This window comes from Pieris brassicae, chromosome 1 (genome assembly GCF_905147105.1).
Source record: "Pieris brassicae chromosome 1, ilPieBrab1.1, whole genome shotgun sequence".
NCBI lineage: Eukaryota > Metazoa > Arthropoda > Insecta > Lepidoptera > Pieridae > Pieris > Pieris brassicae.
This window is the reverse complement of record NC_059665.1, coordinates 15,562,669-15,589,787: the sequence shown is the minus strand read 5'-3', so window position 1 is coordinate 15,589,787 and position 27,119 is coordinate 15,562,669. Positions and strand designations below refer to the sequence as shown.

General features: G+C 32.4%; 1 protein-coding gene across 1 annotated transcript in view; it reads right to left on the bottom strand.

The window, feature by feature from the left end:
- Window positions 1-1,112: 1,112 nt before the first annotated feature.
- LOC123720851 (homeobox protein Nkx-6.2) overlaps window positions 1,113-27,119 on the bottom strand; it is a 40,640-nt gene continuing 14,633 nt past the window's right edge. Inside the window, exon 3 of the mRNA XM_045677666.1 lies at window positions 1,113-1,679. Coding sequence (XP_045533622.1) covers window positions 1,482-1,679 — 198 coding nt within the window. The 3' untranslated portion in view covers window positions 1,113-1,481. The remainder of the gene's footprint in view (window positions 1,680-27,119) is intronic.

Genomic DNA, 27,119 nt, shown 5'->3' with positions numbered 1-27,119 from the left:
CAAAGGCATTTGTTTATAATGTTGATGTATTTAACGATTCTATTGAATATTGTTTACGTTGTCATCACAGCGTTATCTATAATCAATGGAAAGCGACAAATGAGTAACAACGTCAATTAAAACGATGTTTTCGTTTTTATAGTTAAAATGTACGACAAATAAAAAATAAAGAAGTAAATAGACAAATTAGTTAAAGGGAAATTTATTTACATTTTGAAATATTTCTAACTCTTCAGATAGGCTTTAGCGTGGGAACAACTACAATACATATAATAAACTTTAAATTCGTTTACATATCTATTTACAATAACTTAAAATACACATATTGCATACATAATACTGTATTTACAAGTGCATTGACATACATATATTAATATAGTCTTACTAATTTATAGGTAGCCGATACGAAGTATATTTACAAATTTAAAGGTTGACATTGAATGTACATAGGTGGCGACACTAGGTGAATTTAATATGAATGTTGTGTAAAATTATCATTTATGGAATAAACAAAAAAAAAATTCAGTTGAAATTTGTTTAATAAATTATGTAACACCATCTATTATCTATATATTGTTCTAAATATGTTCGACTTATTATTGAACGTATGTATACTTTTAGTTAGTGACTGTGTTTTTATTTTTTTAATATTTTAATGATAGCACAATAAATATCTTTTCTTTGTTGTTTTTTTATAATGTCGGAATAAACTTTTTGTTATTCACATATGTTTCAATAAATTTGTTGTTTTAATGGTTTTGTCATGGTAAAGATACTGGAATATTCTAGATCATAGTTTGCTACATAAAATATGATTAGTTTTATATTTAATTGGCACCGCGAAACTTTAACAATACATCTAAATAAAAGTATTTTAAATTTATAATAAATTACTTACATCACATTCCTAATATTAATTTATTTACAATAATTGCGTTTTAAGTTAATAACTACCAGTAACGAAACAATTTTTTTTTGGGAAAGTGGGGTAAAATGTAAACGTATATTTCAATATCATTCTACCCTGAATTTGATGAAGTATTCAACACTAATGTAATGAAATCGTATTCCTTCGTTAAAATTTTTGTGTCAAAGGCTACATTGCATCTAGCAGTTCTTATGGTGTGCGTTCAATATTTTATCGAACTAGAGGAAGCAAATAATATTCAGAAGTAGGTATAGATTCAAAGTCAATGCTTAACAGAACATACGTGACAATTGTCACTTATTCAACGAAACCAGTTCATTCAAAAGTGATAATACGCAAAATTAATGGGTTCATCCGATTCGTTAACATCACTATCCACTGTGTCACTTTTTTGACCCTTTTCGTAGCGGCCTCTATCGTAATTAGAAAGATCACAGGGTGCGTCCACGTCTTTGTAATCGTAATTGTAATAGTATTCGTGAACACTAGCACTGTTGTCTCTGTAGTCAGTTTGGTAGGCGCGGGGGGGCAAAGCTTCCGCGCCTTGGGGCGATCACTGCCGGTGGTGGGGCAGATGCATGTGGAGGTCAAGACGCGGTCGTTTGGCGTCATCTTCGTCACTACAGGCGTCCGCATCGTGGGATTCTTGCTCGTCACACTCGTCCCCAAGCTCCTCTTGTTTGCGTTTAGCCGTCGCCATTTCCGCGGCGTGCTTTTTCCGCCATTTTGTTCTTCTGTTTTGAAACCACACCTGAAATTAAAAGGCGTGTTATTATGCGTAGTGATATTTATAATGGAAGTTTTGGCTTAGTGGCTTCAGCGTGCGACTGTTATCCCGAGGTCGTAGGTTCGATTTATACCAATCGACTTTCTGTCACTATGAAGCTTGATCACCTACTTGACTATGAGTTAAAATTATCAAAGACACGAATGCAATCTGAAGGTGCAATAGGAGAAGGAAACCATGAGGGGTTAAGTGCAAGTGGACTATTATTATTTACTAGCTGCTCCCATCAACTTTGTTGAGGTTTAATATGATTTTTTTACGAAGCCTACTAATAAGGAAACTGGTTTCTCGTGCTACTTTTCTCTACAAAAACCTTTCTCAGAGTTCAAGTCATAAATTTGCAAAAATACTCGATCAACATTTTTGCGATTTATTCTTGTTTAAATCATTATTTTAGCAGCAAAGAAATATATTAAAAAGTGTGTTGGTAACGAGCAGGACGATAACTTTTAATTTTTTTGTACCTCCATTGTTCTTGGTGTATTTAAATGCGTTTTATTATAAGAAAATAACAATGTATATGACAACTATTCAGAATTACGACGCAACATTTCGTAGAACTCCACATAAAGTCCTTTTACATCTGAAAGCGCTAAGCTATTTGTCTCCTGAAAGCCAAATATAAAGAGCGGGTCAACATCCCACTGTGTGGACGGTGGACCTAATCTCCACCACCGACATCATAATGCCTCATTAAACACCTTTAAAGTCGAACCGAGAGGGTCGCTTCATCCCTCTCCTTCCCATTTCTTCTTTATCTACGCGATAAGGATGGAGATAGTAACACGGTAATTAAGGGTCGTTTTGCAAATTACACGGTACTTAACCAGCCATATAACACTCATTAATCACGAGTCTTCCATCCTGCTCTATCGCTGGGACGGTCCATAGCACTATCTCTATCTCCCCAGTATTGGACATTAGACAGGGGTTTAATTAGGTCATAAATACATTTTCATGATTAAGGCCTCCAGTTTGTCGATCTTGAATATTAGGGCTGATGTCGTAGCTATTATGGGAGACATTTTGGAGTCTCTGACCTTTTACAAGTTGTTATCAAATTTGTTCAACGTGAGCGGGTGAGTTATTTATTTGCAATTATTATTCGATTAGAAGTAAGTATGGAGGCAGATAAGATAGAAAGTGGAAAGAGAAAAGGAAATATGTGAAGGCAAACAATCTATTAAATTACATCCATTATAAAATATAATTTAGACTTACGGCTGGATATATTTCTAAGAACATTTATGAAAAAAATTAAAAATATATTATTGTACACGATAAGGATCTCTCATTACAGATGTAGTACGGTGAGAAGACTAGTTTGAGGCGATGCGCAGATGTTTAACAACGCTCGAAATTTCGCTTTATTAATTTTTAAGAACGGTTCAAGTTACTTGTTGTAGCGATATTTTATGTAATATTGAGTATATGCCAGCGATGTTATTTACGTTCTTACGGTTGTTTATCAGGTAAGTTCACCAACTTCTTACCACGGAGATCAATTTTGTATGAGATAAAATTCTTTGGGTAATTAGTTAATAAACCCTCAATAATATTCCATCTGAGATTAACTTTTTTCATAGCATCGAGTTGTTACAAAATGTAGAGGTTTTTTTTCTCTTGTTTTTTTAAACTATTACTTGGCATAGTTGTCTATTAAATTAGTACTAAGTTACTGTAAGAATCATTTTGCTAGAAACATAAAGAAACATTTTGGTAGAAAAAAACGTTACGAACGTTGACGGGTATTGCCATTGAAGAGTTGATGCATCTGACATTTGACAAGAAACGCTTCACGAGACTGACGGCCAACCTCAGGTAATAGAGAGGCACCAAAAGAAGGCATAGAGAAAAAGGAAAAAAAAAATAATTACCAACAATAATTATTATAATAACAAAAATTAGTTTCGTCAATTATGCACAAACTGTCTTGTTTACTGTAACTACAGATGCAATATTACTAAGTAATATATATTTATTAATTTTAGCAATAAGTCGCAAACGATTCTCTTCTTGCCAACACGTAAACTAAGATTACTTGTAGAGTGGGTACATAACGATACTTTGATGGCTCAGCGCTTATTAATTAGCCCTTACCAGGCCTCGTAAATACCTCAGGAGCTGCATTTTATTGCAGGCTTTACAGCCACTTGATATATTTAGGGTTTTGTCAAGATATTCCAGTAATGGCTAATTGGGGATACTTTTACGATCTGTAGAACACGTGTCAATTAATCCGTTCATTTTTATTGCTAGCGATTTTTTTCAAACTTTTTAAAATATTATCTGTGTTTAACTTCACGTCACTGTCTACGATGCCGTGATACTTTGAATAAGGCGTAATTCGTTAGATACACACCGATTTTTTTCTGATTGTCTATGGTTCGGCACCGCGCAACAATGGCGTTCCCCCTTTTTCCTGTTTCTGAATTCGTTCATTGATTTTGTTACATGTATATAAAAAAATACTTGGCGTAGGCGTAGTAAAATTCCACAAAAAATTACGCCTTAATAAACTTAGCGGCCTCTTTTAGTTATCCATAATGAACATTGGATATACTGACAAGAAGCAAAGCACCTAATAGGAAATCAATTAAGGCTTCATTGTCTTTATAGAGATTTATAAAATGCAAAAATATATATTTTAATTATTTGGTACAATAAAAATAATATTATATTATTTTAATTATTTGGTATAATACAAATATATTAAGACCACTATGGCTTTAAATAGAGTAAAACTCTAAGATTGGAAGTACTACCAATCCCCGGTAATGATTATTTCAATTAGTAGCACATATATATTAGAAAATTCTGTTCAAAATGAGAAACGAGGTATACCACACCTACAGACTGGTATGTGGCGGACTATTGATAAAGTACTCAATGATTATCAGGACATCAATACCTAAGTACTTGGTTACTTTTACTAATATTAATGCCATAAAAAGAAATATACACAAGAGACACTGTTTTCTTAATACAGCTTCACGAGTAGCGAGAAGTTTTTATTACAAGCATATTATTTGATAGCTATACTTGAGTAAAAGATAACCCCAGACTAGAAATCACCAAAACATTCCATATTGTTACATTTTACGAGCAAACTTCAGTTGTCCCATTATTATTTATATTATTATTTTCACCGTACAAACTTACCCCTGTCCAATTACTTAAGTGGTACGAACCGCGAGAAATAGCTTCATCTCCCTCTTTATTTCCAAAAATAATGACTCTGTCGCATTTCAATGGTGGCTACAAATGTCTTAATGCTTTCACTTAATAAAGATTAGTTACCATTAGTTTATCTAAGAAGCAATTAAGTTGTGAGAAAAGAGAAAGTTTTAGTATGTATGTAGTGTATTTACATACTGGTAATATTGAGTAGTATCCAAAATCGTATTGGATTTAATTTAAAAAATGGGGGTAGAAGCAAGAGAAGAGAAAAGATAATTTCTTTCTGTCATCTGTATTAAAAGATGCAATAGTTTGTTTTTCATAAAGTAAGTACAAAGCAAAGTCACTACTCGTAGCCTGAATGCTATCTTTAAAATTATGTTTTTTGTTTCTTTTAACATAATACCTTAATAGCTAGTGTACACTCTCTTAATATACTCAACAACGATTTTTATCGCAAGCATAATGTCATTAGGCAAAACACAGATTTAGAAATGCGTTAAAGGGGTGCGATAAAGGCGTGACAAATGACTCGCGCTAATGATCCCCGGATTACGTCATGGAGTTACTCCAGATGCCTGAAGACAGGTAGACCGTTTGAATAGCCTTGGAATTATATATTTACTTACTTTTAAAAGTAAAAAGAATCAGTTTAAATATTGTACTAAACATTTGTGAAAATTTATATTTGAAGTTAGAAAATAGTTATTCATTATGTAGTTAGGTAGCTATCCTACTTAACTACATCACGAATAACTTACTTCGATTCGTCAAGTCAAATATATTGCCGTTTATTGCAAAAACAATTATTAGTTAAAAATTGTTCTGAAACGAAAATGTAGCTGATAGCAGCTATAGATATATACCTAATAGATATAGATCTATTTTGCTCAATTTTATTTCGAATAGCGCGGTCTTGCTTCAGTAGATTCATATCTAGGTATACCTACCCTCACTTTCTTTGGATGCAACGCCCCGTTTCAACGCCCTCAAAGTACTGCATCACACTGTGACCATATTGAAATTGGATATGTAGACATATTTCTGGTTACATGAAGCTAGACATAAAAACGTTTAAAACAGTTCAATCATACCTAAGTTAAACGTTTTAGTATTGCCAACAATCACAGTAGTCTTGCCGGTTAAGCGTCACAACGTGCCGTCAGGTGAGTGCAGAGCAAAAAGCCATCCATCAAGTTTTTGTGCTGGAAATGAAATGCACTCGCGTACTCCGTACTTTTATTTTGCTCCATTAGTGCGCGCCATCGATCAAAAACACAATTCCAATTTACCTATCCACCACAAATTCTTCAAAACGAACAATGAATTTTTTTGTTTGAAAAATTTATTGTACATTAAAAAACATGGGCTGCTACTACGCTTGGATTATTTACTATTTATATACCTAAATACAATTTTACCTTCAGCATCATTAATTGCTAATGCAGAAAGTATTCTCGTTACAGGAACTTTTAACGCATTCCTTTCTTCTTTAAAATCAAACGTGTTGCCAAGTCAAAGCACAGAATAAAAGGGAACTGTATTATTTACACAAAAATTACGTACGGCGATTTCTTCCTAAAGCATACAATTTGTGCGTGCGAGAATCACGAAACTTTCGTTTTCGTGTTACATGTATATAAAAACTTATATAAACACGCTCGAATAAATTACTTCGGACTACTTAACAAAAAAATCCGTAGCTTATATAGAAATCGTGTCCATATTACAAGCATCAATACATTATAGTACAATCCGGCGCTAGTAAGGTCATTACTCAAGGTTTGAACGCGTGATTAACAGAGCTATTCAGCGGATTGGCCTTAATCACTTATCGATTGCCTGAGAACAGATTACACCACAATAAAACATCTATGCCTTCTTGTTTATACTTTTGTAGGCCACATATTAATGATGGAAATCGTGTTTATACGTTCAAGGAGTCGTTAATAAACATATTTAGTTAATTATATCAGTATATTACGGGCATTCTTTTAACCGTAAATTTTTTAAAATAATATATAATTAATAATACATAATTTTTCAAACTAATTAATTTATAACTTCCATTTAGACTTATGTTGCACCAGGTAATTACATAGTTTTAGCTAAAAGACACTTCCATATTCTTCTGTCACATCGTTATATTGTGTATGCGATAGCAAAGCGAAGAAAATTGTTTCTCCAAGCTACGATCTTCATAATAAATACCTTCAGTGTATTTTAAAAATATGAAATGTAAATCTTATTAATTAAAAGTCCCAAAAGTTTTTGTTAATTGATGAAACGCCTGTATTTAATCAGGGTCTGCAAAAAGTATCTTTTTTAAGATTCATAAATCATAAAAGGATTAGAGTGGCGGCCGACTACAAATTTGCCGTTATTAAAAAAACTCATTTGCAAATTTCTAAAGAAAGAAGATATTAAAGAGATAAACTTAATTATCCCCCCTACCTCCTCGTGAACAACCCTCTCTTAAAAAAGTAAAAATGTTAATGAAATCTGAATTTTAATTAATGATTCAGGGATAAAAATAAATTGAAAGAGATATTGTTAATGTTGGCTATAGTAATATTAAAATAATATTAAACGAAAGATATTTTTGCACTTTTAACTTTGAAATATGAACGAAACGTTTTTGTAATAAATATTTATTTAAGGAATATATTATATTTGCTATTTCCTTATAAGGCTTTTATACGTAAATAGCAAAAAGGTTAGTCGACATCACAGGAGACCGAAGAGCTGCCAGCTAACTCGGACAAAGAATTAGTCTAGCTATTTAAAGGGGGAACGCTGCCAGCATCTTCGGAACCTTGCCTAAAGGTACTCGTTTTAAAATATATTATTTTAGCTATTGTTTTTTGTTATATTAATTTATGATAGCTGTGTTACTTTATATAAGGTTAGTTTAAGGTATTATGTAATTTATAATTGTTGCATTCGGTATCTAATATCAAATAATATATACATATAGTATACAGATGTTAAATAAAACTTACCATATACATCTACAATGCCTAGAAATGATGTCTACCCCATTACATAAATATATATAAAATTTATTTAGGTGCATTTAATTTTTAAGAACTACGGGATTGGCCATTTTCTAAGTTGTATTAATTATAAATAATAGAATTATCGTGGTATAACAATTATAAGGCAGTGTCAAGAGAGGATAAGTCTGAACAAGGAAACTTTGCAAATTAAGCAAATGTAATTACCGCCCAGTGTCGCCCGCCCAAAGACATAATTAAATGGAATCTTGTTGTAATTTTGACTTTTAATTTTTTCCCGCGTCACCTCGCCCTCATTAATTAATTTTGTGAAAAAATTTAATATCCGCTATTCTGTTTTCGGACGACATTTTTTATTTCTTAATGAAGCTGAGATTCTTTGATAGGCGGGTTCCTAATTATTTTTTCTGATCGCGGACTAAGATGTCAGGCTGTATTTTTTAAAAAGAAAAACCAATTACAATTGACAAAGTTTTTGTAAAACATAAATGACATACTATTTTTTAGCCAGTTTCTGTTTTTAAAATAACTTGATGTAGTGATCGATTCGTTTTTGTCTATAAAAGGTTATTATAAAAGGTTACAATTTTGAAGTAAGATTGACAACTCAATCAAACGGAAATTTCCAATAAAAACCTATTTGTGACCATATACTCGTAGTATGTGTTTTTCCGTATTTCATTGCTAAACAGACCACTACTAAAAATCTCCGTATAAAAATGTATTATAGATTCAAAATATTATATAGATTTAAAAGTCGTTTAAGGTCTAAAGAATGTGTCAGGTTGTTCACATAAAGAAAATATCAAAATATCTAATACCTATAAAATAATGCCATATTAGATAATAATCAATATAAAACATGCCCGTTAAAAAGATAAGAGCATGGCAAACAAGTTGCACGCAATTTAAATTTACAAATCGGTGTCAAAACAGTTTTATCTATTAGATCTGTGGACCCCTCGAACTGGGGCCTATATCCCTTATCATGTCTGTGTAAGCCGCTCATCAACTCGGAATTAACTTAAATTGTAAACGCCTAATGCGATGGTATAGATATAGATTATAAAAGTTCATTTAATAATAAAACTGAGTCTGTGATAAAATAGTATAAATATAAGAATATCTATAATTTAACGTGCGAAACGTGTATCCGTTAAATTAAAAGCTAAACTTAAGCATAATTGTACTTTTATTAATTTTAACTGTAGAAAATTATTCATAAACGTCCTATAAATATTCAATAGTTATTGAATACTTTGTCCTATCACTCTTGTAGGTAACGTGGTATAATTATCAAGAATTTGGCTGTCACTGATTTGAAGTATTTGTCTTTATAGATTTCATGATATGTCAATATTTTGTTGTGATTCACTTTCGTAAATTAAAAACAAAACGGCATTATTTTATGTTAATTTAAGGCTACACTGAAATTTGATATTAACAAAACATTTTAGTATATGGATATCAGATATAATTAAAATTGTAAATATATTCTCAAAAGGACATTAGAGTCGTAATGCAGCTACTGAGCGTTGTCGATCGCAATCGTTGGCTTAACTGTCATTTAAATTTAAATTAAGGTATTACCGAATGGTGCTCGATTTAAATGTACAGTCTTATCGTCGCGTGGGGCGCGTGTGGCCACAGCTTAACTGTCTCGTGAGTTTGCTGTTTTACAAAAGTAATTTACTTTCGTCTTTCTCAATAAAATCAAATGTTTTAGAAGAATCTAATTTTTTAATATAATAGGGGGAAAACTAGCAGAAAGCTCAACTGATGTTAAGTAATTGCCGCCCATGGACTTTCTTAATGACAGAGGGCTCGCAAGTGCGTTGCTGGCATTTTAAGAATTGGTTCTTTGAAGGATTATTAGTCGAAGTAGTTCAAAAAAGCTTCTCTAGGGAACCACATGGTGGTGGTTCATAGCAAAAACTGCCTTGAAAAAGCTCAGTTGTGGACGACGGCGTTCGAGGGACGTGAGGGACGAGCCGCTGACGAAGCTCAGACGTAGGTATTAATCTGAACTACTCTGAACACTCCATGGTAAAAATGCGGTCGAATATGCAGGGAGACCCTACAGCTCTACGCATCGCCAAGGAATCAAGCCGCTAGCAAGGATTGGTCGTCGACCATTTACACTGCTCTTCGTTGATTAAGGTCAAGTGGACAAAGCTGGTCACCGATGTGGTCTAGTAATGTTTGTTATTATTTTTATATTACACTTTGCGGGAAAATTATAACTAAATTTATAAGAACCTCATTCAGTTTTTTTTAAGTCTTTTGAGTCTATAAAAGTTATATTATTAGTGTTTTTCCTTCGACGAACCCAGCGTATATCAAAAATGACTTAACGTTTGCTTGTTCAGGAAGTGACGAAAGGCAAGTAAGTACTTTATCTACCTTGGAAGTGGTATTATGCTGGAAGAATTAAAAAGTAATATGTTAGCTATATCAGACTTTTTAATACGATAGAATTATTTATTACGTCATATCTATGTTAGTATGTAAAACTTATAATCTAAGTTATTATATTTTGTAAATTTTACTCAAATCCCCTTCATCTGTAACCAAAATAATAAGATCACGGATTCATAGACAAATGCAATCTGAAGCCGATATCGTCACTTGAATGCGACTATCAATAACAAAGGGGCTGCCTGATCCAGGGCGATCGGAACAAATTGAAAACAACCCGCGTAACCACATCGCGATGCGATCCGATCACGCACTCACTGTTTTATTATTTATCAAGCGTAATCCGCCAACGTAATAAATCTGCGCGGACAGCCAGCCAACATGGCGGCATTTTTTTCGCGCCAAAAAGAATCGGCCGCGGAAAGCGGCAATGAGCGGCAGATTAGGCCCGGATAAGTCCAGGTTATTAATGGACACGAGATATACACGACAGAATGGATAATAAATGGATGTGCAATGTTTTTTTCGGTTTTTGTTTATGTTTAGTCTGTATCGATGTGTCAGATTGTTATTTATGAGTAGGGTTGGCGATTTTAAAAATAATATCGCTTGAAATGTGATAAATTCACTTGGAACAAAATAATCCCGAAGTGTGAGAGTACTTTTGGAAATTTTGGAGCTTTTGTTCCCCAATACCCTATGTTAATTGTACATTCCAGATATGACGCACCTATTCCTTTTTATATTTACTATTTATATAGAGAAAATATACGTTTTATTATTATAACACATATAAAATGTAACAAATTGCACGTTAAATAAAAGTACGATGTTTATCAAAGTAAGTCTAAACAATAATAAATGTATCATAACGGTGTCGCAGCCTAAATATAGCTCAATAAAACATCATCGTAAGAAAACAGCTCGGTCAGCGCCGCGTCCTCACGTTATTATGTCCTGTGTCGAGGGACGAATGGCTCGTAAACCGTAGCTTACCTAAGCATTGTACAAATGTACTGCCCTTGTTAGTAATCGGGTATTATACAGTAATATTCGAGAAATGTCTAGATAAAATGATATGAATTCTATAGAGATTCATAGAAAATTTAAAGAACTGACACATTCTTCATTTCCGTTACCGAGTTTAACATCGTTTAAAATAAACTTTAAAAACATAAAGTAGACAAATGACAAGTAATATGTATATTCTATTTTATTAAACAGTGGATGATACTTCAATTATTCACTGAGATATTGTGAAAGAACACGATCTAGCCAAACTTCGAGATACTTAATAATTAAAGTCTAATCTAAAAGTATTTTATATGGATATTTAGTATAATAAAGGCGACTAAATATTTTTAATAAATTATAATTGATTTGTTGATTTATATCAGAAAATATTTTAAATTAAGTAGAAGTTGTATACCTACATTTTTAGATTGGAATTTTTCAAAAAAGGTATAAAAGGTTATCTATTTGATATTTTCTTGTACGGAAAGTAGTATGAGAAAGTTTCGTCAAATATTATGAGGGAAACAGAGCAAGTTACGTAATAACCCGGTCTATTGGACACAAACTTACACGCTCACTGTAATGTTTCTTGGATAAACGGGACTGGTATCTCGAATGTCATGCGATGGTTATAATGACGCTATTTAAAATTATTTATATAACATGAAATTTTCAATATAAATGGATCAAATGTGTGATGAAGCTTGGAAGGAACGCAAAGTTTAGGGAATTTTTCTAAAGTAAAACATTCTAGATCTAAAAACAAAACACGAACAATAAACGCTAGTAAAAATCCAGTTCAGTACTTTTCTAATGTGCATTCAATCATTTTATTTTCATATAGTATTTTTTTGTAGAATTGGCCGCCCATGGACAATCTCAATACCAGAGGGCTCGCGAGTGCGTTGCCAGCCTTTTAAGAATTGGTATGCTCTTTTCTTAAAGGACCCTATACTGAACTAAATATTCACATAACAGTAAAAAATTCAATTCTAGGCGGCATCTTGAGTTATAATCTCTAAATTGTTACATGAACTGAGTTTCAGGTACTATTAGAAATGTGTTCATAAAAAATCAGAGTAGAATTGCATGGACATGAAATTTGATGTGCCATCATATCGATATTACGATCGTTCGTCTCGATTCCATTCGATTCCAACAGAATCGATTCATGAATATATATTGCTCGCTAGCTGCCATGCGAATAATGAATTCTTTTATCGTGATTATATTTTTTCATATAACAGTATCTTAGCGTAAGTGCTTTGTTAATATCTCGATTTTGTTACATCAAACTGTAAGAACTAAGGATATTCGATGTTCACGATTTATAAATAAAGTCTTTGACAAAATGTACGTACGTATAAGTATACGTTGCCATAACAAAAATAGTATGTTTTTTAGTTTATGCAAAAACGAACGTGTTTGCTACCATTACAAGTGCTACGAGCGCTACGCTGTAGGCGCTATATTTGGCATAATGACATCAAAATTTATTCATTCATATTTACAGTGATAAACATTAAAATTTAAAAAAGGAAGGCCCTAAAATAAATTTCCTACTAGTTCCCTAATTGAATGGATAGAGAAGAACTGGCAAGATACTCTCCACCACTATTGGCGTATTTAAAACAGTTTAAGTATTTGGTTTGTGATTCCTTGTACATAAGGAAATTGTAAGGAATTGTAACCATTACACCATGCTTCACTTGAAATGTTGAAGCAAAATGGCAAAAACCATTCAATTAGATAAAAAATATACACTTATAGTTTATATAAGAGATATAAATATATGTATATATATATTATATCTTGCTAAATCTGTATGTGTTAAATATACGAGACGAATATACAATACGAATGATTGCAATAACACAAATCATCAGTTAAACAACAAATCGTGTCGAAGTAAGCAATAACGTAGAATCGGAACATCAACTCGTTACCGATGTTGCGTCGATAATACAACGATAATAACGCTATACGTATGCGGCCCGCGCGAACCTTTATTATTATTTCCACATATTGACTTTGCGTTGTCTATTGGGTGTGGGGGTGAGGGGTAGGGGATGGGGGTAAGATGTAGTCGCGTAGACACATGTAGCGGTCGAAATCGATAGCATAATGCGTTTAGGATTGGCTGCTCGTTTGCACACCAACGGATTACACCTAACTTTGTATGTAATTTGAGTTTAATGTCGCGTGGATGTTAGTGTATCTGCATGCTTTTGAATATTTTCACTTAACATTTTCACAGACTACTAGATATACTTCATTTCTTATGTCTTAGACATGGTTTACCCGGTGGATATTTTGAATTGTTCTTCGCGCAAATAGAAAATTATAATTTGAATAATCGTGATAAATCAAACAACGGGTACCTAAGGAAATTTGCGTTCTTAGGTCAATTTTAGTTTATTAATAATATTTAATTGTATGACATACGACGAGATCTGTAAACTTAAAATCATGTACATTAATACGCGTGAAGTGAATTTTTCTTAAAATTTAATGTAAACCAAAACTTAAGTCGGCAACTTTACTTTGCATTAAATTTTTTTTATTAAATAAAGTTTACTATTTATATAAAGAGTTTATTTGAAAAGTATAGTTTTTCACTAATAGGATGAAACATTCAATGGGTATTTGAGGCTCATAGTATGTTTATAAGTTATTAACCATACACGTTTCTTTTGTTTCTGCTTGTAACAATAACAAAACTAGCAAAATATTTTAGTTATGTTAAAGCTTTAATTTGATTTTATTTAGCGTAGGATACCTAACTCATAGCAATTAGTAATAACAAAAGACAATCGAGTCACTTCTATTAATACGACTCCGTTTGCAATGTTTTCTTTTAGCATTTACTTATTTTCTTCTATTGTATCTCATGACAATGACAGAGGCTGGCTATCTGTCACTCAGATCTCCTGTTACAGAGACCAGTCTCTCACATACACTTCCAAATGTTATCATCTTAGTTTAATCATGATAACCTTGTATGTATATGTGAGAGAATAAATAAATATTATTTATTCCTTGTAATAATAAAATGTCAACACCTTTGATTCAAAAGAGCATTAGTTTATTAAATCAAAAGCAATACGATTTCAGCATTTTAACATCGCGAATAATAATTTTATATCGTTTTGCAATATGCTGCCGGGCGCCATATTGCGATGAAATTGAAATCTTTTATTTGAATAAAACTGACCACTGCATTTATTTTACTGAACGTCAATTCTGTCCATGAGTTCAATTCAACCTTCTGTTATTTATACTGCAGTTATGTTTACGAACGGATTTCTGAAACGATATATTAATATGGAGATACCAGCCATTGTTACGCTAATTTAGTTACATTTAAGGGTCGGAACTTCTATATAGGTATTACAAAAATTACTATCGGTAGCAAACTATCCTAGGATTCTGCGTCGCACGTCATTTTTTTAGGCAAGTAGTGGCTTCTAGCAGCATATCGATTCATGCTGGCTAAGACCGCGTTGGAATATAGATTTTTCAGGTCTTAAGTATGCGATATTGTGTGTTTGTACCTGCAATTCCAACGACACACAAAACGCGAAACAGTCGCTACGGATATTAAAAGAACTATTTCGAAATGGCAAAAATTTTAGGATCGTTATCGCCATTGGAATGTACAAAGTACAAGCAATTTGCGCAACAAGAGAGCCTTTGGTACAAAGACCGTTCTTGAACACAAAGTAATTATAATAATAAAGCCTGCTTATTCCCAATAATTACAAATCATAACTGTTTAAATTTGTCATATACATTTTTTTCCGGCTATCTTAACATCTTTCAGTAGGATAGATCGGAACCCCTGCATTGGTAACCGCCTTCTCCAGCTATTTCCAAATTTCTCTATACATGGCTTTCTTTCTCGCTTTCTATAAACATTTCTATATCTTCTATAATCCTATTTTATGGTTTTTGTTATATATAAACTTAAAAGCAATACCTATTTTTTTAATACTGGACATCAGATTTCTGTTTCGTGCTAAATATTTTTTTTAATAGGCAAGTGAGCCGTCTGAGAATATGACGTTGACTTTTTAGGTCTAAGGCATTCCTCGCGATATTATCCTTCAATATACGAGCGAATGTTAAATGCGCATATACAATAAGTGCGTTGAAACAAACCACGAGCGTTGAGTCACAAGCTGATACCTCCATGGCTTTTTATCGATCTACTTTACAACAGTAAATACTATCAGCACAATCAAATATATGGATTTGAATCTACTAACTGCATATTCAGCATTCTTGTTCTCATACTTATGACTCACTCTGATTAAAACGATATGAATTTCAATTAAAACATCGACACATGAAACTGGATATATTAATTTAACTGTCTCACGGTCATACTCGGAACTTAACTCTGCCGAATATCGAAGGCTTTTTATCTTAATACCATCTAGTAATATATCACTCTATCGCCACAACATCCTAAGCTGTCTGTCGCTTTGACAAATGAAAGCGTCAGCCGCCGAATGTCATTATAAACATCTGATCATCGATATAAAAAAACAGCTAAATAGAATTCTAAATCGCGTATAAAAGGTTCAATCTCGAATGCCTAATTAGTTAAGTTATGGCGTTTTATCGTTGCGAATCATTATTGTATCGTCAAATATAAATAATATTCGGAAGAGCTTTATTGGGGTGAAGTTTGAAGCATTTGCTACCTTATTTCAAAGGTATAATGTTTAGTATCGCGTACATTAGATTTGGATGTAGAATGTTTTGGTGTTAGCCAGTCTTCGATTGTCGTGTCATAATGACTATTATTACAAGCGACAGCCCGCGGCCGGTAGCAACGATTTCATTAATATCATTAGCTACACTAATGACATTTCGAAGCGATTGAAAAACGTTGGAGTGCTTTCGAACTAAGGCTTTGTGTTGATAGTGAACACACATTTTACACATTTATTTTCCACCAGAAACTCTTCTTCTAGTACTATGTACGGAACATTGGACGAATTTATAAATTAAAGACATAAACAACAATAGGTTTCAGCAATTTCCCTTATAATAAAGACAGTTTTCTAATAAAAAAACTTTTTACGATAAAAATAGTAGGTACATAACTGTCACAACAATCATTATTCCTATAATTAATTAAAAGCCCCAATAAAACATAATTAGACAAAGTTAATGAAAGATTGTATCGTGTAAAGGTTGTTGGTGAGCGGATTAATGGCGGCGCGGTTTTCGTTATGGCAACATTAATTATAATATTAATTATTAGCTAACTCGTGTCCCTACCACCCTTAAGGGACGTGCCTACAAGTACGCCACGCAAAAACGACATTTAACTTAAATTATTTCGGTAGCTTTGATTTTAATAACAGTCCCTAATGTAAGCGGATGAATTTAACAGTGAAAATTGTAATAGTTAAATCATATTTTGTCCACTTCCTATATCACGAGAGTGATACCAGCAGCTAAGTTTCATTATTATAGAATACAAAATATCATCCGTATCACCTCGACTTCCGTCGTTCCGGAACTGAGAGTTTTTTAAGTCAGTACACCTACTAAACAATTTCTGAACCAATTCCACTTAGGGTCCTTCAAGAAAAGAGCGTACCAATTCTTAAAAGGCCCGCAACGCACTTGCGAGACTTTTGGCAATGTAAGTGTCCATGATATCACTTAACATTAGGTTAGCGTCCTGCCCGTTTTCCTCCTGTTCCTTAAAAAAGTTAAGCTTATGTTTTTATATTATATATTTTAGGTTTTAATTATTAAATTATATGACAGAACAAAATAAAATTATATGCAGTAAAAGGAAAAAGTAAATACCGTTCTAAATGAACTGACTGGACTGGTCTGGACATGAAATGAAACTAGAATATTCTGAGAAACGAAAAAGAAAATAAAACAAAGGATGTATTAGAATACTATACAAGATAAGGCAAAAGGAAGAGGTGAAGTCAAGTAAACAGATGAACAGATATCTGCCAAAGAGATGGAGCAGGCTAGCCCAGAACAGAACAGAATGTACTAAAATAAGGCCAACGTCAAAGGACAACCTGACTATAAAAGTGGTTGTTAAAAAACATATTAATAATTGTTTTCCTTTCATATATTCTTTATTCATATGGTTAAAATATAAATATGGTTGTGATAAATCTGACGCTAGTCCCAACACTAGCCATGTGATATGTGTCTACAGACTACAACTCTTTCATGGTACATGGTGCATGTTTATAACATATTCAAGTGATAATAAAATATTTTTTAAGAAATAGTCAATGTTAAATCTAATTGAACTAAAATCAAGTAAGACTTTGAGTGTGCGTAAGTGTGTGAAGATGTGAATGTGTGAATGCGTAAGAGTGTATTTGAAAGTATGACATAGTTTTCATTAATTGATTAATACCACACTAGATAGAGATTATATTGTTAATTATAAAGCTTTCCAAAAGTACTGAAGATTAAAAATAGTAATCAAGTAAAAGTATGTATAACCACAACAAACGTTCAAATTATAGTATCTATAAACATATTTTTCGCAATGCATTAATATTAAAACCGTACATGTAGATTTAGAAAATAATAATATTTTAAAATATTATTATTTTAAAATATCTACATTTTTATTAAAATTTAAATTATATGAATACTAAAACATTTACAAATAAGTATTGCATCGATCAAGAGTAATTGCTTTTGCGGACGCTACTTTAAACTGGCACATAAGCTTGAAGACGCGGGCGACATCTGTCGTCGTAATTGAGGGATTAGGCAGATAATTGAAACTGCAAGAGCGAGAGACTCAACTGCCTTATGATAGAGCGAGACAGATCGCGTCACTCGACTCCACTGTCAAATACGACGGTTAACAACGTGTCTTCTTGTGTATTACAATATCTAACTTTTTATATTATCGTAGTTTAGTAAAAATATTATGTAAAATTTTAAGTCGGCAAGAGAGAAATATTAAAAGTTAATCTTTTATATAGCATACAGACAAGTAGTCATGTCAGAAGTCATAATCCTAGGATGCCTATCTGTTTTGCTTGTACAATTAGTTGAAATTTGTTTAGCAATAAATAAAATGGCTAAAGTTGAGTGGCGTAACGAGCTGGTGTCATCTTCCAGTAATCCGCCCTAACAAGCTCAGGTTGAGACGAATTTCTTGATAAATATGCGAATTTCTCACGCGAATAAATAGGGACTGAAAAATTGCATCGTTTGCGATCCTATTAATTTAGCTTTGAACATCATTTGTAAGTAGCATTCGTAAACTTATGTTTAGTAGCCCAATTACCCCCTTAAAATATATAACATGTACATTAAGCCGTCAGTATGGTTCAACAAAAATCACTGTTGTGGTTTTAATATTAAATAAATCTAATATAGCTTGAGTTTAGAAGACATGTAAAAGTGATATCTGTCCTATAGGAGTAAGGAGGTTATAAATTCCGTAATTGAACCGTTAACACGTAGTTCCAAGACTACGACATATAATATGCTAAAAGAATATCAAAGGTCACGCGAATCTTGTGTGGTTCGTTATCAATTAAATTTTAAAAGAAGATAATATAATAATGATGCGAGTATAGCAACTTCATTGGCATTTAATAAATGCAGAGAACCGCGTGCTGAAGAATTGTGAAACTCTTCCTAGCTAATAAAGTCGTGTCTGCGGTACATTACAAATGCAAATGCCGCATAATATAAAATGGATTATACCAATATTTATTGAACTTATTAGTTTTATCGATCGCCGGCACTATAAAGACATCAATTACCAGATCAAAGCAGTTAAATTTTTCAATTTGCCTCGAGGCTTCAAAACTCTCGAATAATATTTGTATTAATTTTATTTAATTGAATCTATTCGGTTCTATAATCCGGTTTCTAAATTACAAGATTTGGTACTTAAATATAGTTTTTAATTAACTTGTGTCAGAACGAGTGACATTTCCTGTTATAATCGCCGACAAGATATTGAATCGATGTTTAATCGAGTTATCATCGATTCATTGGGATCGATTTGGGCTACCGTAAAATTGTTTTTAATATCACGTGGGAGCCCAAGCTTGGGTAATGTTAGATGAAAGTTTTTTTCATATTGCCTTAATAATAAAATTATTGTATGTAGATATAGAAACTCTTTTGCAAAATAAAACGGTCACCTAAGGAAATTTACGTTCTATGGTCGATGTAATCGTGTAAATGAATCCTGGTTAAAAATTTTATTGAGTTTAGGATGTTGTTTTGTTAAAATCGATCTACACATTCATTTTCAATTTTTTTTCACTTTTATTAAATAAAGTAACAAATGAATACAAACCTATAAACAATAAATATTTTTTCTCCCAACTGGACAAAAAGTCTTACCGACGCCACTAGCCTGCCACTGACCGACAACAATAGTAGAAGGCTCGCGAGTGCCTTGCCTGCCCTTTAAGAATTAGTACCTACTTTAAGGACCCTTAGTCGCAATAATTAGAACAACTTACGCTTAAGCGAAATTTTACGAGCAACAATATTAAATGATGTATATAAATTGTTTACCGGAATGCCACTGAATGCAAAGACAGACATTGTAGTGGTATAGAATTATGTCTCGAGTCACCGGAGTGAATTCTATGAGCGGTGAATAAGGTTATAATAATAAATAATAGACAATCTTTGAAAACTATAAACTAGGTATACTACTAGGGTTATAACACAGTTGATTTGGGAATTAAAAACTATTATTATACAAATTAAAAAATACTATATATAGTAAATATAAGCAATGCATTAAAATATATAGACTTATTTCGTGTAGACAATCACGCAAACGTTAATGTTCACGTTTATTGACAATATACCTTATGTGCTCAATGAAAGACCGAGTGAAGTTGACGAAATACAATTTGGGCGCGTAGGGCGGTGAGGACGGTTAGGGCGGCTAGGGCGCTAGTACAAGAGGGCGATAGGACGGGAGGGCGGTGCGTATAAAAATGCAAATGGCGGTGTCGAGCCGGGGATTTCATTGTTGTATCAATCACACCTCGGCTTATTATTGCGAGATTTGTTAGGATTTCTCCGTTTATTGTTTACCGTCGAGATATCGCGACGACTTACGGGATTTCAAATTTTGATGAATACGAACAAATTGAATAAAACAATTGCTTACGATGCTTTATCATTTTGGTTGCTTACTAAATGTAATTGGTTTTTATTTACGCTTCATTCCACATAATACAATTAAACTACGAATTAAAAATTATTATGTTACTTATAATATCGTAAAATATTTAAAGGTCTATTACAATTATTAAATTTGTTTACAAAATAAAATTCTTAGCAAATGCATTTCAAGAATTTGGAAAAATTTGATGTTGAAGAGCCCTCGAAACGTCGAGTTACGTTAATGTAATAAACAAGTTTTATTTAAATTATATTCACATTATACGGGTATTTGATAATTACATAATATTAATAAATGATTTTATTATATACATTTCAATTTAGAATTCGGCACGAAATCTAAGCAAATTCACAATCAATCAAACAACAATAGGTAGAAATGTAAGCGATTTGAGAAGCATCTGTCATTGCAGAGTAATCTAGCGTTACCGAGGGTGGTATAGTGATGGTAATGAGGTCGCCAGTTGTGGTCCACAGCACGCCCACAACTTTTTTCAAATTGTCGAACTATGGCTTACACGCTGGCTTATAATCATTCTTAATTCTTTTTATAAAATTGGTTTCGGTTTACCGGATACAAATATAATATTTAATTATAATACGTACAAATACTTTTAGCAGACGTCAGCGAAGACTGCTGTATCAAGCAGAAGAGGTGTGTGCATTTTTTAGCAGTAGTAACAATTTCTTTTTTTAAATATTGAGTTATAGTGTTTTTATGTTTAATTTCAGTTTTGTTTATATTTAATGAACTTAATTGAATTATGTTTTCTGTTTCGTATATTCTGTTTATTGATGTAATCCGTTTTGGCTTTGTACTTTGTCTAAGATTTTTTTTATAATATGTATATGTATAGCTGTAAGATTACTTATTAATAAATAAAAATGTTAATCTTAATTGTTTGTCTTATTCTTTGTTTTCATATACCTACAATTATTACAGTTTATTTTAGCCGTGTTGAATAACCGCTTGCCATAGATAAAAATAATATAATACTTAAAAATGGGTTTACTAGATAATAAACGTCTCGTTCTATTCATTTTTCACAATATATAAAATTCATACACGATGTACCACAAAGAACGGTTCGGTGGCCGTCGATACATAATCTTATACTAGAAGTCCTGAGTACATACCTCGTTACAATATCTTCTTACCAGGAAGAAAGGCACAAAATATTCATATAAAACAATATCTATATATATTACAGCCGTAAGGATTTGGAGAAATTCTATTAGTTTGGGAACAAAGAGAGGTTAGACTGATATTAGCTAATGTGACCGTCGGCCGAGAAAAATTATTTGGGATCACCCTTATCAAAATTTATTAAATTGAAATTATGTATTTCGAACACACGAACTTACTGTTGAAAGCAATAGTGCAGATAAACACTATACAACGTTCTTAAGGAAATTAAGGCTAATACAATAATACAAATTTATCTCATAATACATCTGTATTAGTAAACTAGAACATCATTTAGCACTTACGTCATTCGATTGAAAAACATATGCGCCACCGAATCGATTCCGCCGCATTCGATTAATGACCATCGATTAGCGCTCCACTCGCCTGTCATCAAACAATAACTAGGGCCAATCGAAATCGAACCATATTACTATGCTATAAAGTTTAAATTGAGTGTGAATTAAACTGGAATGTGTATTAGGTGGTGAGATATAGGCTTGATGGAGATTCCCTAATGACTGGCCAGTGATTGCTCACGGTCATTTGTTTTTACTAATGATTACGTGTTGACTGTACTAATTCTTTTTAAAGGATTTTTGTCTGTTATAACATGTCTGTTGTTGAGGGGACCATAGTTAACACATGTGTTGTTATGGATGTAATTTTTTATAAGAAATTGTGTTGATTCTGTTGTTTTACATTAACGGTTTCTTCGTAGTAGAATGATAGACATACTACAAAAGTTTTAATCATCAAATTTGATTAAGAATGCTGGAACAGTTTTTAATTTTTTGTATAACATATTTTAATATTGTCTCGGTAGCACTGGGTCGACAGAGTGGAGAAGGATCTTCGGCAGCTGTAAGCCAGCAATTGGTGGAAAGCGGCACAGGACAGGGAGCGCTGGAAGACTCGCGTGATTTTGCCTTTTAAAACTAACAGAACGTGTAAAAATATATTATTCTAAGTGAATCTCAAAAGGTTATTCTTACAAGTTTATAATTAGTTAAAAATTACTTTGATATTACCACAGTATTAACGATATAAAAGCCCGTTTTTTATCAATAATTAATTACTGACCCAGTGGTAATAAGTTGAAAGAAAATTCCTACATTTATTATCTCTTCAAAGATAAACTTTGGACCTTTATCGGCCGATCTGAATATTACATAAAACAAAGACTTTTTGCGTTACATTAGTGAAATTTCAGTAGCCTAACCTAACAAATTGGTAAATTCAAAGGCTAATAATATATGTAATAAACTAAGGAAATATAAATTAGATAACCTCACACCTGTCTAACAAATGGAACACATGTCTCCTTTACATATATTTCTAATCATCCCACCCTCTGCAGTCCTCTGTCGATATTAATACTATTTTGATTTATGTATGTATGAAGATTGAATTCTATCACTCCTTAACTGTGCAAATTTTGTTTTGGAATTCCTTACCTCTTGAAATAAGACGAGCGCAGGATTCATTTTAGAATCTTCTTTTTGAACATTTCTCTTCTACCTCGTAATAAGCTCTTTATAATGGCAGATTCCAGATATCCCTACTTAACCCCACCTGACTTTTTATAGGATTATCTAAAAGCAAGAGTTTATATGATTTTACGAGTTTTGTCCAGTTGAAGACTAAAATAACGACGGAAGTGAGAGCCATATCAGTTGACCTATTGCTCCGGGTTCTTTGCAAATGTGTAGTGTATAATTATATTATTTAATAGTTTTTAACTTGGTTGGTATTTGTTTTTTATTATTTCATACTAAGGTTGCCTGGAAGAATTCGATTGTTAGCTATTATTATGGCCTCCCATTGGCAATAACTTGTGTTCTTTTTTTATTTACATGTTTAAGGTAACGACGTGTAAATAAATATATTTAGAATGGTTATACTCGTAGTTTATTTTTGCTACAGCATTTTATAACTTTTGTATAATTTACTGTTTTGATTCTGGTACATAAAGCCTACAAAATTTAAGTAGGTTATAAAGGTTGAGTTCCATATTAATCTCTCTTCAATCAGCAGCTCATGTCTGAGCGTCGTGGTCAGCAAGAAAGCATATGGATTGGACTACATGTTTCCAGCGTCTTTCTCATAGTTATATCACATAGTCTCTCTTATAGCTTTGAGGACAATGAGCCTTTCACCAACCAGATGGACCGCCCATCTGGTTGGTGAAAGGCCACGTGATCTTTTGCCTTCTGTGATACCACGATAAGTTTCTCAAAATTCTCATATAAATAACAGTACCAGAGTCAGTAGGACCATAAGACCTACTAATTCTGGTAATTACCACTCTCCATATTCAAATAATACAAAAGCAAAAGTCAAACTTTTGGACCTTGTACTCAAACGGTTTTAAGTGAAACCACGGCTAGTAACTACAAATTCACTTAAATATGAATTAAGCCAACGTAACGCGGAAGTTGAGCAAAAGTTCAAAGATTAAGAACAAGTTCTATAACAAAATCGCCAAATCATAGAGTTATTAATGATAAGTCCATAATAGTGTTGCCATCAATCAATAAAATGGCTGCGTCATAAAAAATTAAAAAGAGCAATTATTTTCGAATCTGGTTTATAGTCTAAAGTGACGCGATTGTGTATTCACGGACGTTTTATCAAAACACATTAAAATTAAATTATAGTGTGATCCATCAGAATAATTTAATTTTGCCCCCTCTTGGTAGTCCCTTCTGGTTAGGGTTGCCAACAGCGATCTCTTTAATATTGGTCCAATTTATTTGTATCCCATTACATTTTCTAAAAAAAACTATATAAATGATAACTCGTTAGTATGCCTTTTTTATAATGTATGACATCATGAGTATAAACGTATTTTTTTTTATTTCGCTGTGCTATTTTTATCAAATTTGCCTAGACAAAGTATACAATAAAAAATAAAAATAAATGTTTTTACAACCATATAGAAACTAAATGCAATGTATTTTATTGTACCATTTAATACAAATAAAATGGACTAAATGAAAAGAAGCTATACTGCATCCAGTATGTGTAAATTTAATGTTGTAATGTGTAAAATTCATCCAAAAGAGAAAAGGAAACCGTTGTCAAAGGTTAAACGTGAAGCTATTAATATTTAACCAGACCCTCAATGCAAAACGCTTTTCTTCTTCACCCCTTGTTATGATTGACAGCCCTGAGTATGGGGTACCGTTTAATGCACCCTGCATCCATCCTTATCTCCATTTTAACTGCTCTGTTGTTACTAATAGCCGTTCATAAGATAATATTTTGAATTATATTATTCATAATTGATTTGACACGACATAAGATTTACTGTTCATAAAAATATTTAATGTCATGGGATTCAATACAGACAGATATTCAATTCATACATTTCTGATCGTAAATAAGGCTGTTTACAAAAACTTTAAATATCGCCATTGTATGACAGTGTTAGAGGTATGATAGGATTGTTTAATCATGTTAGATACTTACAACTGTTGATGTTAAAAAACTTTCGTTATTCATTTGTTTTGGCGACATTGGAGGCCAGGCCAAAACTTTCTGCCGTTGTTCATGTACCATTTTACAAACGAGTAAATTTTACAGTAGCTAAAAATCATATTAACAATATACTATCGCAATGGAGCAGCAACACAAGTCGGTATTACCTAGAGATATCTCTAGTACTTATTAGAGTAATTGTCTTATCCTGTCTTATGATACATAAAAAGATACAAAGTACTCTGTCTCTTGTCTTCATAGAGTAAACACAATTTGAGAGAATGGAACAAAAGAGTTGCTAAAAACGCTGCCATTAGACTGATATAATAAGGAGTTTAAAATATGTTTTCTCTACTCGATATCTAGAGTAGCAACACAATATGTTTTGAACATCTTCAGCATTATGCAATCAATAATTATACTATTTCGTGCTAGCTTATTTTATATGCAAATCAGTGTTTAACAACAGTTAAACAGATAAAACAGAGATTTACTTCCCACTGGAGATTAATTTTTAATGATGCTTTTATTGTTTATTGGCTATTAGAGCCGTGTCCAAATACATTACGGGATCTTTAATTTTATTAAATTGCAAATGATCCAATTTCATTAATTTTTGACATTACATTAAAACTTACCAATATTCCGTTATAAACTATATAATGTTAATTTAGGTTTTATTGCATTGAAATCATTATTGAAGCGAAACTTTACCGGTATTTCCGTTTCATATTTTTCCGTTACGTGTCATCTTTTTCTTGTCCCTACCACGGTTGATTCGAAGAGATTCGAAGCCATTAACAAAAATATATAATAACGATAACAATTATAGTAATAATTCAATTACAATTAATGAAATTCTGTTATAATCTTAGTAGTAATAAGGTAAAATGAAATAATTGTATTATTTGTATTCATGTCTATGATAATAAAAGCCTTTTGTTAAACTTTATCTTATTTAACTTTATTTAACAAATTTCTGTAAAGTTGCATATAGTAGATCATTTTTCGAAATATAAGGTCATAAAAACGTTTCACTTCTTACGTGGGTACACGAGTACATGCACACATTTTTTTTGTATAAACGTTTCGTTTTTAGTGTAACTAGTAATATTTTTTTTTAGTTTTTTCCTTACTATGGTTGCCTGGAAGACATTCCTTGATAGCGATAAGGCCGCCCGTAGTATCCCTTATATTTTCATGTATTATATTATTATAAATGATTATTAATATATATATTAATAAAATTTATACAGAATTTCGTCACACAGTTTTTTGAATAAAGATTTTAGTATACACTTGTGAAATCGGCCCTAACTTGTGTATTACTTAATATAGAATTATAAGTGATTTATTACGTTTTTATTGTTAAATCACACTACCACAAACCTAGTTTAAATTTTATTACTCTAGCATGTTTGTCTGTGTGGGTTGATTTCTTGATGGAGCTATTTGAGGTGACCAACTTTTTAAATAAAGTAGGTGTTGTACATTATTTTAGTAACTAAAATAACCTAATGGCATTACAACTCCTTATGAGTCTTGGGGTAAGATTCAGAAAAGTATAAGGGCGAACTGTGACTGTCAAATAGCAACATCCAATACGTTTTTGACATGAGAGTCACGCATAGCGCTCAGTGTTGTTTCTGAATCTTACCCTAAATCTTATATTGTATATAATATTTTGCTTATATGCGAGTAGGGATCAGCCTTCTGTGTATGAACGACGTCCATTTGTAAGTCAAAAATTTCATTCCATACTCAGAGAAAAACATCCATTGATGGTCAGTTTTGAACGCATGCCTCAGCACAGCACCAATCAATCTGGATAATCAATGACTCTGCTATATCCCATTTATTGCGCATTCATTGTATTTGTAGGCTTATTGTAAATTCTTTTGCAAAAACGCGGGCAGCTAAGGAAAT